The following is a 13,489-nucleotide window of genomic DNA, read 5'->3' as shown; positions in this document are numbered from 1 at the left end:
TCCAGGGGGCTCTGCATTTTAATTTAATTTTAAATGAAGCTTATGAAACATTTTAAAAACCTTATTTACTTTACATACAACAATAGTTTAGTTATTTATTATAGACTTATAGAAAGAGACCTTCTAAAACGTTAAAATGTATTACTGGCATGCGAAACCTTAAATTAGAGTGAATAAATGAAGACTCGGCACACCACTGCTGAAAGGTTGCCAACCCCTGAGTTATGCTATACAGTAGCCTCATTTTTCTCCTGTTTTCTGTAATCATCATAGAGCCTTGCCCTAACAAAAGCTTTGCAGCTGTAGGTGCTTCTCTCCTGCATCTACACCCTAACCCCACCAAAGGGGAAGGTTAATATTGCTTGAGACAATATTATCTCCTGCATGGATTTCCTATTAGCAATCTGCAAGCTCCTCAGCGATGCAATAGTTCAGAGGGTGGGGCTGGTCGTTGGCTACACCCCTCCCTCCCTCAATATTCCCATCCTGACCTACTGATCTCCAACTTTACCACAGCCCCAGTTCAGTAAAGAACTTAACTTTAAGCATGTGCTTAAATCACATTGGCCTCAATAGGAGTTAAGCATGTGCTTATATTTAAACACATATTTAAGTGCAATGCTCACTAGGAATTACTTACTTGCTTCGGGGACTTGGGGCCATGTGCCTTTGTTAGGACTTAGACAGCTCCAGGAAGGAGGAGTCTTTTTTCTCCACTTCCACTCTCCCCACCCCAGTTCCACCAGCGTTGCTTCCCTCTGCCAACGGAAGGCAGCATCTCAGTAATTTGAGGTATAGGGCATGCAAATCTCCTGCATCCTTCCACCTCGCATAACAGAACTGCACAGGTGCCAGCAGTGGCGGATTAATGATTTTGCCGCCACCGGCCCCATATGAACTTGTTTTAGTTTTTTTAAAAATTTGTTTGATCTAAATATCATTAAAATAATTGAACATTTACAAGTTTGATTATAAATAAAATTACAAGTACAGCAGACCCTCGCTTGAACGCGCGTCTATATAGCGCGATTTCACTTATAGCGAGGGACCGCGCATGGATCCAAAACTGAGAACCGCTTAATTTCTTCCTTCCAGTCATATTATTAACGTTTAGGATTCTCGCGAGTATGATTACTAAATGGCGTCGTGCCGTCATTGGTGGTTTCAATATGCACTATGATTGGTAGAATTGCGGCGTCACTGATGCCGCAATTACAAAAATGCTGCTATTATAAATTTGCCGACCAAGGCCAGTGGTTCTCAAACTTTTCTACTGGTGACCCCTTTCACATAGCAAGCCTCTGAGTGTGACCCCCATTATAAATTAAAATCACTTGTTTATATATTTAACACCATTATAAATGCTGCAGGCAAAGCGGGGTTTGGGTTGGAGGCTGACAGCTCACGACCCCCATGTAATAACCTTGCGACCCCCTGAGGGGTCGCGACCCCCTGAGGGGTCCCAACCCCCAGTTTGAGAACCCGTGGCCTAGGCGATAATACGCCGCTGAGTGCCAGTTGGCTAATAGGCTTTGTGCCCGTGGAGAAAACTAGGAGGTTTTTCCCCAGTACACCTCTACCCCGATATAACATGACCCAATATAACAAGAATTCGGATATAACGCGGGAAAGCAGCGCTCCGGGGGGGCGGGGCTGCGCGCTCCAGCGGATCAAAGCAAGTTCGATATACCGCGGTTTCACCTATAAGGCAGTAAGATTTTTTGGCTCCCGAGGACAGCGTTATATAGGGGTAGAGATGTACTTCCATGAGAGTTTTGAGTGAGCAAGCCCTTGCTGAATACTTTTTGGTTGTCCAAAGCTTTGGCCCAGGCATGTCGCCGCTGAATCTATTGTTAGGAGAAAGTGGATTGTGCTGGAGTCACTACATACATATTCACAAGCCACCTGGCTTCACTCTAACTCAGATCAACTTTCAGCAAGTAGAAAGAAAATAAAAAATTAACTGCAAGTTAATTTGTTGTATATTGTAAGTTGTATATTGTTTTAACTGAATGCAGATGGAATGAGCTGTTCTCATGCTTTCCATACTTAGAAACAGACCAGGTACTTCTTGTTCAATGCTCTTACAGCTGCTACACTCAGTATTGATGTTTACATGCACACATGAATGTTTCTTCAGTACAATTCATTGCTGAGAGTCAGTATCTCTCAAGGAAGTAGAGAAATAACAATGCACTGGGGAAAAAAAAAAAAAAGGACTTTTGGAGAGTAGACAATTATGTAAGATAAACAGTAATGCTTTGTGACTTCAGTTTGGTCAGAGCTCCATGTCCTACATGCAGGCTGGCTGGTGTTCTGGTGCAGCAAAGACATCAGAACATCCTGAGTTAAACCAGCAAACAAATCCCAGAACTGCAAATTACCTTTCTGGAAATGCCTGATCATGCAAGGTCTCAAGCACCCCATGTGAGGTACTGATCACGCTTAATTCCTTTTGGTGATGAAGATAAACATCTTGCAGGAGATTGAAAGCAAGTTGCACCTCACACCCATGCAGGAGCGCCGCCAGCTTTTTTGCCGCCCTAGGCAGCGGAAGGTCCCGCCCCCGAAATGCCGCCCCCAACAGAGGTGGCGGAAGGTCCCACCCCCAAAATGCCGCCCCCGACAGAGGTGGTGGAAGATCCGGCTGCCGCGGTCGCCAACCCCCAAATGTTAGTGCCCTAGGCGACCGCCTAGGTCGCCTAATGGGTTGCACTGGCCCTGCACCCGTGGGCCCTAATTTAGGAGGCTGTAGGTGCAGAGACATAAGGCCTAATTCTGATGACACATATGTCTATATCTATCTGTTGTCACTTGTCTTATACTTAGATTTTTAAGTCCCTTGGGGCAAGGACTGTCTTTTTGCTCTGTTTGTACAGCGCCTGGCACAATGGAGTCCTGGTCCATAACTAGGGCTCCTCAGCACTTCAGTAATAATAATAATAAATAACAACATGGTTCTTACACAGCCCCCATTGCCATAGTATCTGAATGCCTCACAATCTTTAATGAATTGATCCTCACAAAATCCCTGCGAGATAGGGAAGCGCTGTTATTCCCATTTTACAGCTGAGGAACTGAAGCACACTGAGGCAAAAAGCATGAAAAGTATTTTAGGCACCTAATTTCCATTGATTTCAATAGGAGCTAGGTACATAAATACTTTTGAGGACCTGGGACGGACAGACACAGTTCCTGGACAACTGGCCCATCAATCCTCTCTACTGATCTATAGAAGCATGAGCACTTGACAAGAGTTGTCTCCCTGAGTTTGGTGGGCTTCAGTTGCCCATAGTCTGGAAGGCACTTTTGGGTCCTTGAAGAGGAAAGCACTATAGAACATTGAAGAGATTACTCTTATTTAAGTGCAACCAATGCGCTCTTATCAACTGACTCATGAGAACAATATTGATGAAGTTCTTTCTATGTGTTGTGAACATAAATATGTCCTACTTCATTTTTTTTTTCAAAAGCTGACATGGCTAATCATTTCTACATCATCAATAAATCTGAGCAACAATCCGATTGCATTGTCTGTGAAGATTTTTTTTTTTGTTTTTGTGCAATCACTTGTGTGCCAAGAAATAATTGATAAAAATCTCCCCTTGGATGTGTTAAAAACATACTGTTTGCCTGGCAGATCTGTTAAATTTCCTGTCATTTTATCTTTCAGGTTGACAGCTAAGGCAGTTGCTGTATTGTTACCGATCTTGGGAAGTTCATGGATCTTTGGAGTTCTAGCTGTCAATGACCATGCAATAGTATTTCAGTACATGTTTGCAATATTCAATTCCTTGCAAGTAAGTACATAATGCAGGCTCTGAGGGTTCAGACAAAAGCTGTAGAGCACCGCAAGCTTGCAACTGACACATCTTTAGCAATGTTTTCATTTGTGTATATTTTTCTGATCTTCCATACCCCTTTATCTCATAAGCATGTACAATCAATGATATTTCTCCAGTCTCTGCATAGACAGTGAAAATACTGAGCAATTGAGTGAGGCTTCTAACAGCCACAAGATGAACAGGCACTGAACACTGCCCTTGACAGAGTTTATTCAAATTTCATTTTCAAGAGTGAGGCATCAAGGACTAGCTTTAACAGTGGATGCACTGCTGAAATTTTTCAAGTTTGTAAAGTCAACTTAAGATTCTGTGATCCCGAAGGAGCCAAATAAGACAATCCTAAGTGGCTGGGTAGATCTCATCAGATTGAGCAACAGGGTATGTGTGTTGCATTTGACAAAGGTTAGAAGGAAAGAGGCCCACTGATGCAGCATACAGCACTTGTGATAAGAGGACAAGGTAGAAGGGCTCTGATCCACCAAAAGCATGCCTAGCCAGGAAAGGTCTTAAGAACCTGCTTAACTATAAGCAGATGCTTGAATACAGACATACAAGTAAGGGCGTGTTTAAGTTCTTTCCTGGATCAGAGAGGTAAAAGCAGCACTTGTGAATTTTTTGGTTATCTCACAAAGGAATTCCACAGATAATCAAACAGATAATACATCATAGGGTCCCAGCTAGAACTGGTTGGAAAAGGGCTTTGATTGCCAACAACCAAAACATTTTTGATTTTTAAATACACCTCTACCCCGATAAAACGCTGTCCTCAGGAGCCAAAAAATCTTACCGCATTATAAGTGAAACCACGTTATATCGAACTTGCGTTGATCTGCCGGAGTGCGCAACCCCGCCCCCCCAGAGCACTGCTTTACCGCGTTATATCTGAATTCGTGTTATATCGGGTCACGTTATATCAGGGTAGAGGTGTATTTGGATTTGGAGGCAGACACTTTCTGTGAAAATTTTGTTGAAAACCCAAGTTCCTTAAAAATAAAGTAAAAGTTTTAGATGGAAAATTTTTGACCAGTCCTATCAGTAGCCTAATGTTGTAAGTGATTAAGTTAGGGAAGAATTTGACCCATTCATGCTCAATTGTAAATTTCGGTCTATTGCACGCATGCTTAGTGCAGTACTTCAAGTAATAACCTGTAATATTCTTCTTCCCTTTTTTGTTTTCTTTTAGGGATTTTTCATCTTCCTGTTTCACTGTCTTCTGAATTCAGAGGTATGTCCCCCCCCCCCCCCCCGCCCCCGCGCTCCTCCTCCCCCGCGGTAAACATCCAGTAAGAGATCTTTCTGTAGTAAAACCAAGAGCCAAATAATGCTAAAATAGTGTTAGGATGGTATAACGTTTGTAAATCAGCTTCGGTATTTTTAGGAACCCCTTGTTTAATGCTGTTGCTTTAAGTACTGCCCTTTATTCCTCAGTCACAGTTGCTTAGCAATGTGTATGTTTTTTATGTAGTCACTGTCATTACAATTTATGAAATCTTCAGGAAAGTAGGAACTCGGTAAAAAACTCAAGTGCCATGGGCGTAAAAATAAACAGCGAATGAACCCATTATGGGCACTTTCCTTGTCACTGATATTTGTAAGTTTCTGTGGGAGAAACATGAAACTATCAGTGATTTTCTGGTTCAGAGGATTCCTGGCCACACATGACCCCACTTTGTAGCAATGTATGTCATTTAGCGCATTTAACCTAAAGAAGCGGAGTTTCCAGATACATGATAACAGATCAGAATTCAAGTCTAAGGGGAAACGTACTGCTTGGGCATGGATGGAGACTAGCATTCTATGGGCAACATTTCTGAAGTGAGAATGTTTGGGTTTCAGAGCCAGAAGGGAAAATAAATATTCATCTCAACAAAACAAACTTTTAGAACTCACTAATCCCTTTATTAATGAGAAACCAGAGTAGAACATTTCCTGGGGACTTTTCTTGGCATGATGCTATGTTTTTTACAGTAGACTAAAGGGGGATATTTTCATGTAAAGACTGTGTCACTGGATTGACTCCTTTAGAGCCAAAGCTTTAGCCAGATAAATAGGCCTTGCACAGGGAATCGCTACATGGACCGGAGCAGCCAGAATGCTCCCCTCTCCCAGGGCGCTGAGCACAAGAGCCCAGCAATATGCCATTGTTACTGTAAATCAAAGGTGGTGATGGAAGCCGCTGTCAATACCAGGTGGGTGTTTTAATCAGTGGATCAGCATATACACATATACCTACTACTGATCACTCTTCTGCTTATCCCATGCCTCTTCCCTCCATGCTACACATACACATTGGAATCACTCCAGTTCTTCAGTATTACGGGCCTTCTCTGCCTGCGCAGAAGCAGGCAGGACATGGTGCTTGCAATAATCAGGTGTTTGCTGAGCACCATCATCATGACCATTGTTGAATGTAATCATGGTCTCTGCCCCAATGACTTCATAGTGTTGGGACCAAGTACTGAATTCTCTAGCTGCAGTGGGATCAGAAGGAGATGCCAGTGTGTAAAGCTAGGAGGGCTGGTAAAAGTTAAGAAGGAAAAATATTTAAATATCCTATTGTTCCCTGTGCTCAGAGAGCCTCTTTCTCTCCATGACCTATCTGACTCCCAGACAAAACAACCTAATGTCCAGATATTTATATCTGACTTGCTACCTTTTTTAAAAACAAAAAACCAGCAACCTACTAAGGAAGGGAATTCATAAACTCCTCCGAGTGATCTTAGAGGCACTAGGTACTTCAGAGTCTGATCCCTGGCAAACAGCAGAAATGAGCAATTGCTTTTGGAGAATATTTCTTATTAGCTCCACTGTACAATCTCTGTGAGGGTCTCTATTTAAAATAGACCTTCTGAAAAAACTTTTTAAAAATACTTTACTCCTCAAAACTTTGTGTATCAGGGAATCCCAGACATAGGAAAGCAAAACTGCTAGCAATATTTCAAATCAGTAGGGTAAAGCAGAGATATAGGGTTTTACAAGCAATACATAAGACCTGTTTGAAGAAATACTATAAAAAATGGCAGTACTTTTGATTGCCTGAGGACCTTGGCAATGCTGGAACTACAGAGCAGACTACATCCTTTTTTACCTGCAGTTATTTTTTGTTTTGTTTTTCAAAGTAAAAAGAAGAACAACAACAAAATTAGGAGAATATAAACAACAAGTATAGCATGCAGTCACAGTGGGAGAAATATAAAAAGGTACATATACAGCACCACAGGAACTACAAATATACAGACCACCTTACCCTAATTTTAATTGTACCTGCCATCAAAACAAGAATATGTTTACTTGTTTTTAAAAATCGCCAACCATTGGCTCCCTTCTGCTTTCAGAATGGGAAAACTGCCACTGACTTCAAAGGGTGCCAGATCAATACAGTGATAATTAATTCTCTCCAGATTTACTAAGTCTCACAGATTGACATGCCACTGAGGTAGTTAGTTAATTTTCCTGTTTTTTTTCCACTAGTGTTTAGCAATTAGCATTCTGTAAATCATGCTGGATTCTAATGTCTAGGGGGCGGTATGGCTTAGTGACTAGAGCACTGGTTCTATTCCTGGCTCTGCCACTACCCTGCTGGGTAACCTTGGGCAAGTCACTTCCCTGCTCTGTGCCTCCGTTTCCCCATCTCTAAAATGGGAATATTGATATTGCCCCTATATTAGCATTTAAGAATCATGTTTAATTGCTTTGTCACCTTCTTCTAAAATGGAAGCACAATAAACTGACATACACCCATCACCACATTTCTGCGTGGCATGGTTTTATTTTATCCAACTGGAGAGAAGTTGAATTTCATCAGAAAGCATCATGTAGGTCATAAATATAAGGGTACATGTAAAGCTGTAGCTAGGGTGGCGAGTATTCTGTTCCCTGCCACCTGTAAATGTGATCAGACACTCAAGTGCCAAATTAAAGGCAATGCTTTTAGAGAACGACAAAGCAGCACTAGGGCTTAATGACATGAACAGTCCCATTGATTTCAGGGGGGCTGGTTGACTGAGAAAGGTGAGCTGGAGTGGCATGGGGATATGATCCCTGTTGTCACTATGAGGACATACTTCTTTAGGACTTCAGTGGAGTGGTGGGTATTTGGAGGATCATGGTGGGCGAGTTTTTCATTGACTTCAGTGGGACCAAGATTTCACCCTGTGTGTGCAAAGTGAACATTATTCTTAAAGTGTGAAATTCACCTCTGTCTGGACTGGCCAGCATCTTTAAGTCCCACTCAGGCTCTCCAGATAAGTGGTGCCTAGGCCTCATGCTGGAATTTTAGCCATGCTGCAGTCCTGCTCTGAAAAGTGACTACATAAGATGGCACCTTTTGCTCAACAGATCCCTCTGCATTTTAGTGACTAAAATAAATACTTCTTCCCATTTTTACTTCCATGGAGCCAGCACAGCATTGGGGAAGCAGGCTGCATTGGGGAAGCAGGCTGCATTCTAGTTTGGCTCACAATCATCAACACAATTATTTACTAAGCTCCCAGTGCTGGGCCAAAGCCTCTCTGCATAGACACCCGTGCAGCCAGAATATAGAAGGTGATGGAGTTGCACTAGTGTTACTTGATTATTAGAATCTGCAGGGCTGGCAGTTTGGAAAAAACAACTGCCTGGATCATCTCCCGTCAGGGAAAAACTTGCCAGGAGGGGTTCTAGAGGAGGAATTCTGCATGCCAGATCCCCTCATCCCATCAGAGAGAGATGGGTGTGTGTGTGCATTGTCAGGGTTTGCATACAGTGAAAAAAGAACACAGGGCCCACCTGCAAATTTGGTGACTCACATAGAACCTATGGGATCCCCGGAAGACCAGGATGAACTGCACAAAGCCCCTTAAAAAGAACAGGAGTACTTGTGGCACCTTAGAGACTAACAAATTTATTAGAGCATAAGCTTTTGTGGGCTACAACCCACTTCTTTGGATGCATATAGAGTGAAACATATATTGAGGAGATATATATACACACATACAGAGAGCATGAACAGGTGGGAGTTGTCTTACCAACTCTGAGAGGCCAATTAAGTAAGAGGGGGGGGGGGAACTTTTGAAGTGATAATCAAGATAGCTCAGTACAGACAGTTTGATAAGAAGCAAGTGTGAAAATACTTACAAGGGGAGATAGATTCAATGTTTGTAATGGCTCAGCCATTCCCAGTCCTTATTTAATCCTGAGCTGATTGTGTCTAGTTTGCATATCAATTCCAGCTCAGCAGTCTCTCGTTGGAGTCTGTTTTTGAAGTTTTTCTGTTTTAAGATAGCCACCCGCAGGTCTGTCATAGAATGGCCAGACAGGTTAAAGTGTTCTCCCACTGGTTTTTGAGTATTATGATTCCTGATGTCAGATTTGTGTCCATTAATTCTTTTGCGTAGAGACTGTCTGGTTTGGCCAATGTACATGGCAGAGGGGCATTGCTGGCACATGATGGCATATATCACATTGGTAGATGTGCAGGTGAACGAGCCCCTGATGGTATGGCTGATGTGATTAGGCCCTATGATGATGTCACTTGAATAGATATGTGGACAGAGTTGGCATCGGGCTTTGTTACAAGGATAGGTTCCTGGGTCAGTGTTTTTGTTCAGTGATGTGTGGTTGCTGGTGAGTATTTGCTTTAGGTTGGGGGGTTGTCTGTAAGCGAGGACAGGTCTGTCTCCCAAGATCTGTGAGAGTAAAGGATCATCTTTCAGGATAGGTTGTAGATCTCTGATGATGCGCTGGAGAGGTTTTAGTTGGGGGCTGAAGGTGACAGCTAGTGGTGTTCTGTTATTTTCTTTGTTGGCCCTGTCTTGTAGGAGGTGACTTCTGGGTACTCATCTGGCTCTGTCAATCTGTTTTTTCACTTCAGCAGGTGGGTATTGTAGTTTTAAGAATGCTTGATAGAGATCTTGTAGGTGCTTGTCTCTATCTGAGGGATTGGAGCAAATGCGGTTATATCTTAGAGCTTGGCTGTAGACAATGGATCGTGTGGTGTGTCCTGGATGGAAGCTGGAGGCATGTAGGTAAGTGTAGCGGTCAGTAGGTTTCCGGTATAGGGTGGTATTTATGTGACCATCGCTTATTAGCACAGTAGTGTCCAGGAAATGGACCGCTTGTGTGGATTGATCTAGGCTGAGGTTGATGGTGGGATGGAAATTATTGAAATCATGGTGGAATTCCTCAAGGGCTTCTTTTCCATGGGTCCAGATGATGAAGATGTCATCAATGTAGCGCAAGTAGAGCAGGGGCGTTAGGGGACGAGAGCTAAGGAAGCGTTGTTCTAAGTCAGCCATAAAAATGTTGGCATACTGTGGGGCCATGCGGGTACCCATAGCAGTGCCGCTGACTTGAAGGTATATATTGTCCCCAAATGTGAAATAGTTGTGGGTGAGGACAAAGTCACAGACTAACACGGCTGCTACTCTGAAACCTGTCACAAAGCCCCTTGTGTCTCTGGGGGTGCACCTGGAGGCCACAACCATTCGTGGCTCCTAGCGAGCAGTTACTTTGGAACTGCACAGAGTCTAGGGAAGTGCCCCCCTGAGTGCACAGATTAGCTGATACAATTGGAGCTTATATTTTTACTTATAAAATGTGCAAATCTGATCACAGACCTATTGATTAACACTAAAATGGAACCCCACGATATTATTATTATTACTACACAGTAGAACGGCAAATATTCCATAGTAATATATGCATATGAACCCTCATCCATTTATAAGATAAAGACAATACTTTGTACCTGAAAATAAATAAAACCAGATTAGGATCATCATTTCCTGACTGCCTTCTAATGCCTCTTTCCAAAGGTTAGAGCCGCCTTTAAGCACAAAACCAAGGTGTGGTCCCTCACCAGCAGTTCCATTCGCAACATCAATGTGAAACCCTTCAACTCTGATATCGTAAGTACTCCCATCAATGCCATTTTTATCCTATTGTACTGGCTGGAAGGTTGTAGAGCAAAGCTGTGAGACTAACTGATTTTTTGGTTCACTGGCAGTTCTGAAAAAAAAAATCAAAAGAATTGTTTGATTTGGTCAAGCTGAAGTTAAAAAAAAATATTTGGGGGGGTGGGGGGTTCAGCAAAGTGAAAAAGTTGGAAAAACTTCATTTTGTGTCTAAGCCAAGGAAACATTTTTGTTCAGCCTGAAACTATGTTTCATTTTGAACTTTTTTAACATAAGCAAAGGAATTGAAGGGCTGCAGTCACAAAGTCAGGGAGCAGATGTAGGATTCAACAAAAGAGATGGAGAGAGGCCCAACTAGGGTGACCAGATAGCAAAAAATCAGGACGGGGGTGGGGGGGTTATAGGTGCCTATATAAGAAAAAGCCCCCCAAATCAGGACTGTCCCTATAAAATCGGGACATCTGGTCACCCTAGGCCCAACCCAGAATAGAATAGCCAGTAGCCTGATGGTTAGGATACACACCTGGGAGGGGAGTGATGGGGGTTGCAGTCCCTGCTCCCGAGCTGGGATTCAAACCCGAGTCTCCCACATCCCCAGTGAGTGCCCTGAGCATGACACTAAAGGGTGAGGGTGAGAGTGAGAGTGTGTCCGTCCTCCTCCTTCAGAGCTTTGTGTAGCCCAAAAAATTGAAACGTTTCATTTTCAAAATGTTAAAACGATTTGTTTAGACATTTCCAAAACTTTTCTTTTGTTTTGACTGAAACATTTTGCCCAAATGGACACAAATTTTGGCAAAATATTTCATTGGATCCGGATTTGCATTTTTTTTTTTGTTGGAAAAAAAAAAGTTTCAGCTGAAAAATGTTGCCCAGCTCTAGAGTAATATTGTGGAAAGAAAGATGAGATGACAGGGGGCACAGAAGTTAATTAGCACTTGTGTCTACAGTGTGTTCTATCGCCAGTGTTGTGTTGTGACTATAGGAGATACTCTGAAAGCAGAGGACTAAATTCTGTTCTCTGATAAGCCAGTGAGTAAAATTTCTAAAACGTCAGACTTGGGGCCTGATTCAAAGCCTACTGAAGTCAATGAGAGTCTTTCCATTGTCTTCCATGAGCTTTGAACCAGGCCCTTGAAGAGTTTTCTTGCTATTAACTTCAGCTGATGACCATAGTTTTTGGTTAGGGTTAGAGCTGGGTCAAAAGTCAGAATTTTTGTTTCATGGGAAATTTCGCTATTTCAAAGTTTTTGAAATTTTCAACCAAATGGAAATGTTGCAGTCATGTTGGTTTCAGCCATCAGCTGGCAAGGCATTCAGGATCCGTGATTCCAGGGCAGCCCTGCCATGCAGACTCCCGCAGGGCCAGGGACTCCATGGCTTCCAGGCTCCTGGGCCACCTGGCTCTCCAATGCCCACAGTAGTTGGCTCCCCGACTGCCCAATTCTCACAACCTTGGAAGCCAGCTGCCCCAAGATTTGGGCAGGCCAAGATTATGGAAGCTAGGGGGCCAGTCTGCCTGGCGGGTATGCCCTGGAACCACAGACCCTGAAGCCTGTCCCAGGACTTCCAGACTTCCAGCTTTGTGGCAGGGAACCTGGAAGCCCTGTGTGCTCCAGCTAGAGCCTGGCTGTCGGGCTTCTGTGGCAGCGGGCTCCCTGGGCTGCAGGGATCAGTCAGTCCAGGGAGCCAGTAGGCCTGAGAGTCTGGAAGCCTTGGTGTCCCCAACCCTGGGGACGGTCCACATAGCAAGGCTGTCCTGGAGCTGCAAATCCTGGAAGTCTAGGAGTCCCGACTCCAAGGCAGTCCTTCAGGTGTGCTGCCAAGGAGCTGGGCAAGGTGGCAGGGAGAGATGTGAAACCTGCCTGACAGGCCGGGTTCTGCCTGTGTTCCTTCATGAGACTTGTCAAAAGTGACAGATTGGCGTGAAACCTTTTGCTTTTGACAAATTGGCATTTTCTGATGCAAATTTGTTCCAGCAGACAATTTCCAACCAGCTCCAGGCAGAATACCTTTACATTTGAGTCCCACGAATGAACATTTGTATAAACAAATCAGTCTGTATATATGCATTCCTCTCTCTCCCCCCCACTCAAGGAGGGCTTAAGTTGTCTTGAGACAAAAGAAATTTATTTTATGAGAAAACTGGCTATTAGAAATGATAGCCTCTGAAATGATTGGCAGTGATCACTGAATAATACCCGACAATACATGTTAAATGGCTCCTTTATGGCTTGTGCTCTCAAGAGTTTAAGGTAATGGGGAGTCTAGATTGATGTTTTCAGGCTTTCATGTCCTCCAGTCAATAGCGATTTACCAAAAGAAGTAAATCTAGTTTCAATACTATTTTGTCTTCCAGATGACTGGGAATAGGCCGGGTACAACTCCTACAAAGATGAACACCTGGGACAAGAGTACTAATTCAGCCAATCGGATTGATTTATCAGCAGTCTGATATTAGACCCAGATTCTCTCTGAAAATCAAGCCATACCTTCAGGACCTCCAATACAGTGTCCACCATTATTTTCTCACCATTAATGCCAGTAGGAACTGCTCTTCTAATCACTGCCTAATAAATTGGAAATTGCCATATTGCTTTGCTGAGTATGTACAAGTCTGTCCTCATCTGCCTCCCTTCCAGTGTGTAATGCAATCTACCACTTGGCCATTAGCAATAGCCGCAGAGTAACTAGCACTACTATACACTGGATGGTTTTGTCAGTGACAATGACAACACTAGGGATGGGAAGGTT

General features: G+C 43.2%; 1 protein-coding gene across 1 annotated transcript in view; it reads left to right on the top strand.

Annotated features, from left to right (window-relative positions):
• Nucleotides 1-13,190, top strand: part of ADGRD1 (adhesion G protein-coupled receptor D1) — a 252,024-nt gene extending 238,834 nt beyond the window's left edge. The window contains exons 23-26 of the mRNA XM_065417894.1: nt 3,674-3,800; nt 5,029-5,070; nt 10,640-10,732; nt 13,095-13,190. Coding sequence (XP_065273966.1) covers nt 3,674-3,800; nt 5,029-5,070; nt 10,640-10,732; nt 13,095-13,190 — 358 coding nt within the window. The remainder of the gene's footprint in view (nt 1-3,673; nt 3,801-5,028; nt 5,071-10,639; nt 10,733-13,094) is intronic.
• Nucleotides 13,191-13,489: the final 299 nt, after the last annotated feature.

The sequence above is a fragment of the Emys orbicularis genome, chromosome 16 (assembly GCF_028017835.1).
Source record: "Emys orbicularis isolate rEmyOrb1 chromosome 16, rEmyOrb1.hap1, whole genome shotgun sequence".
NCBI lineage: Eukaryota > Metazoa > Chordata > Testudines > Emydidae > Emys > Emys orbicularis.
The sequence above is the reverse complement of the archived record's forward strand: the minus strand, read 5'-3'. Positions and strand labels throughout refer to the sequence as shown.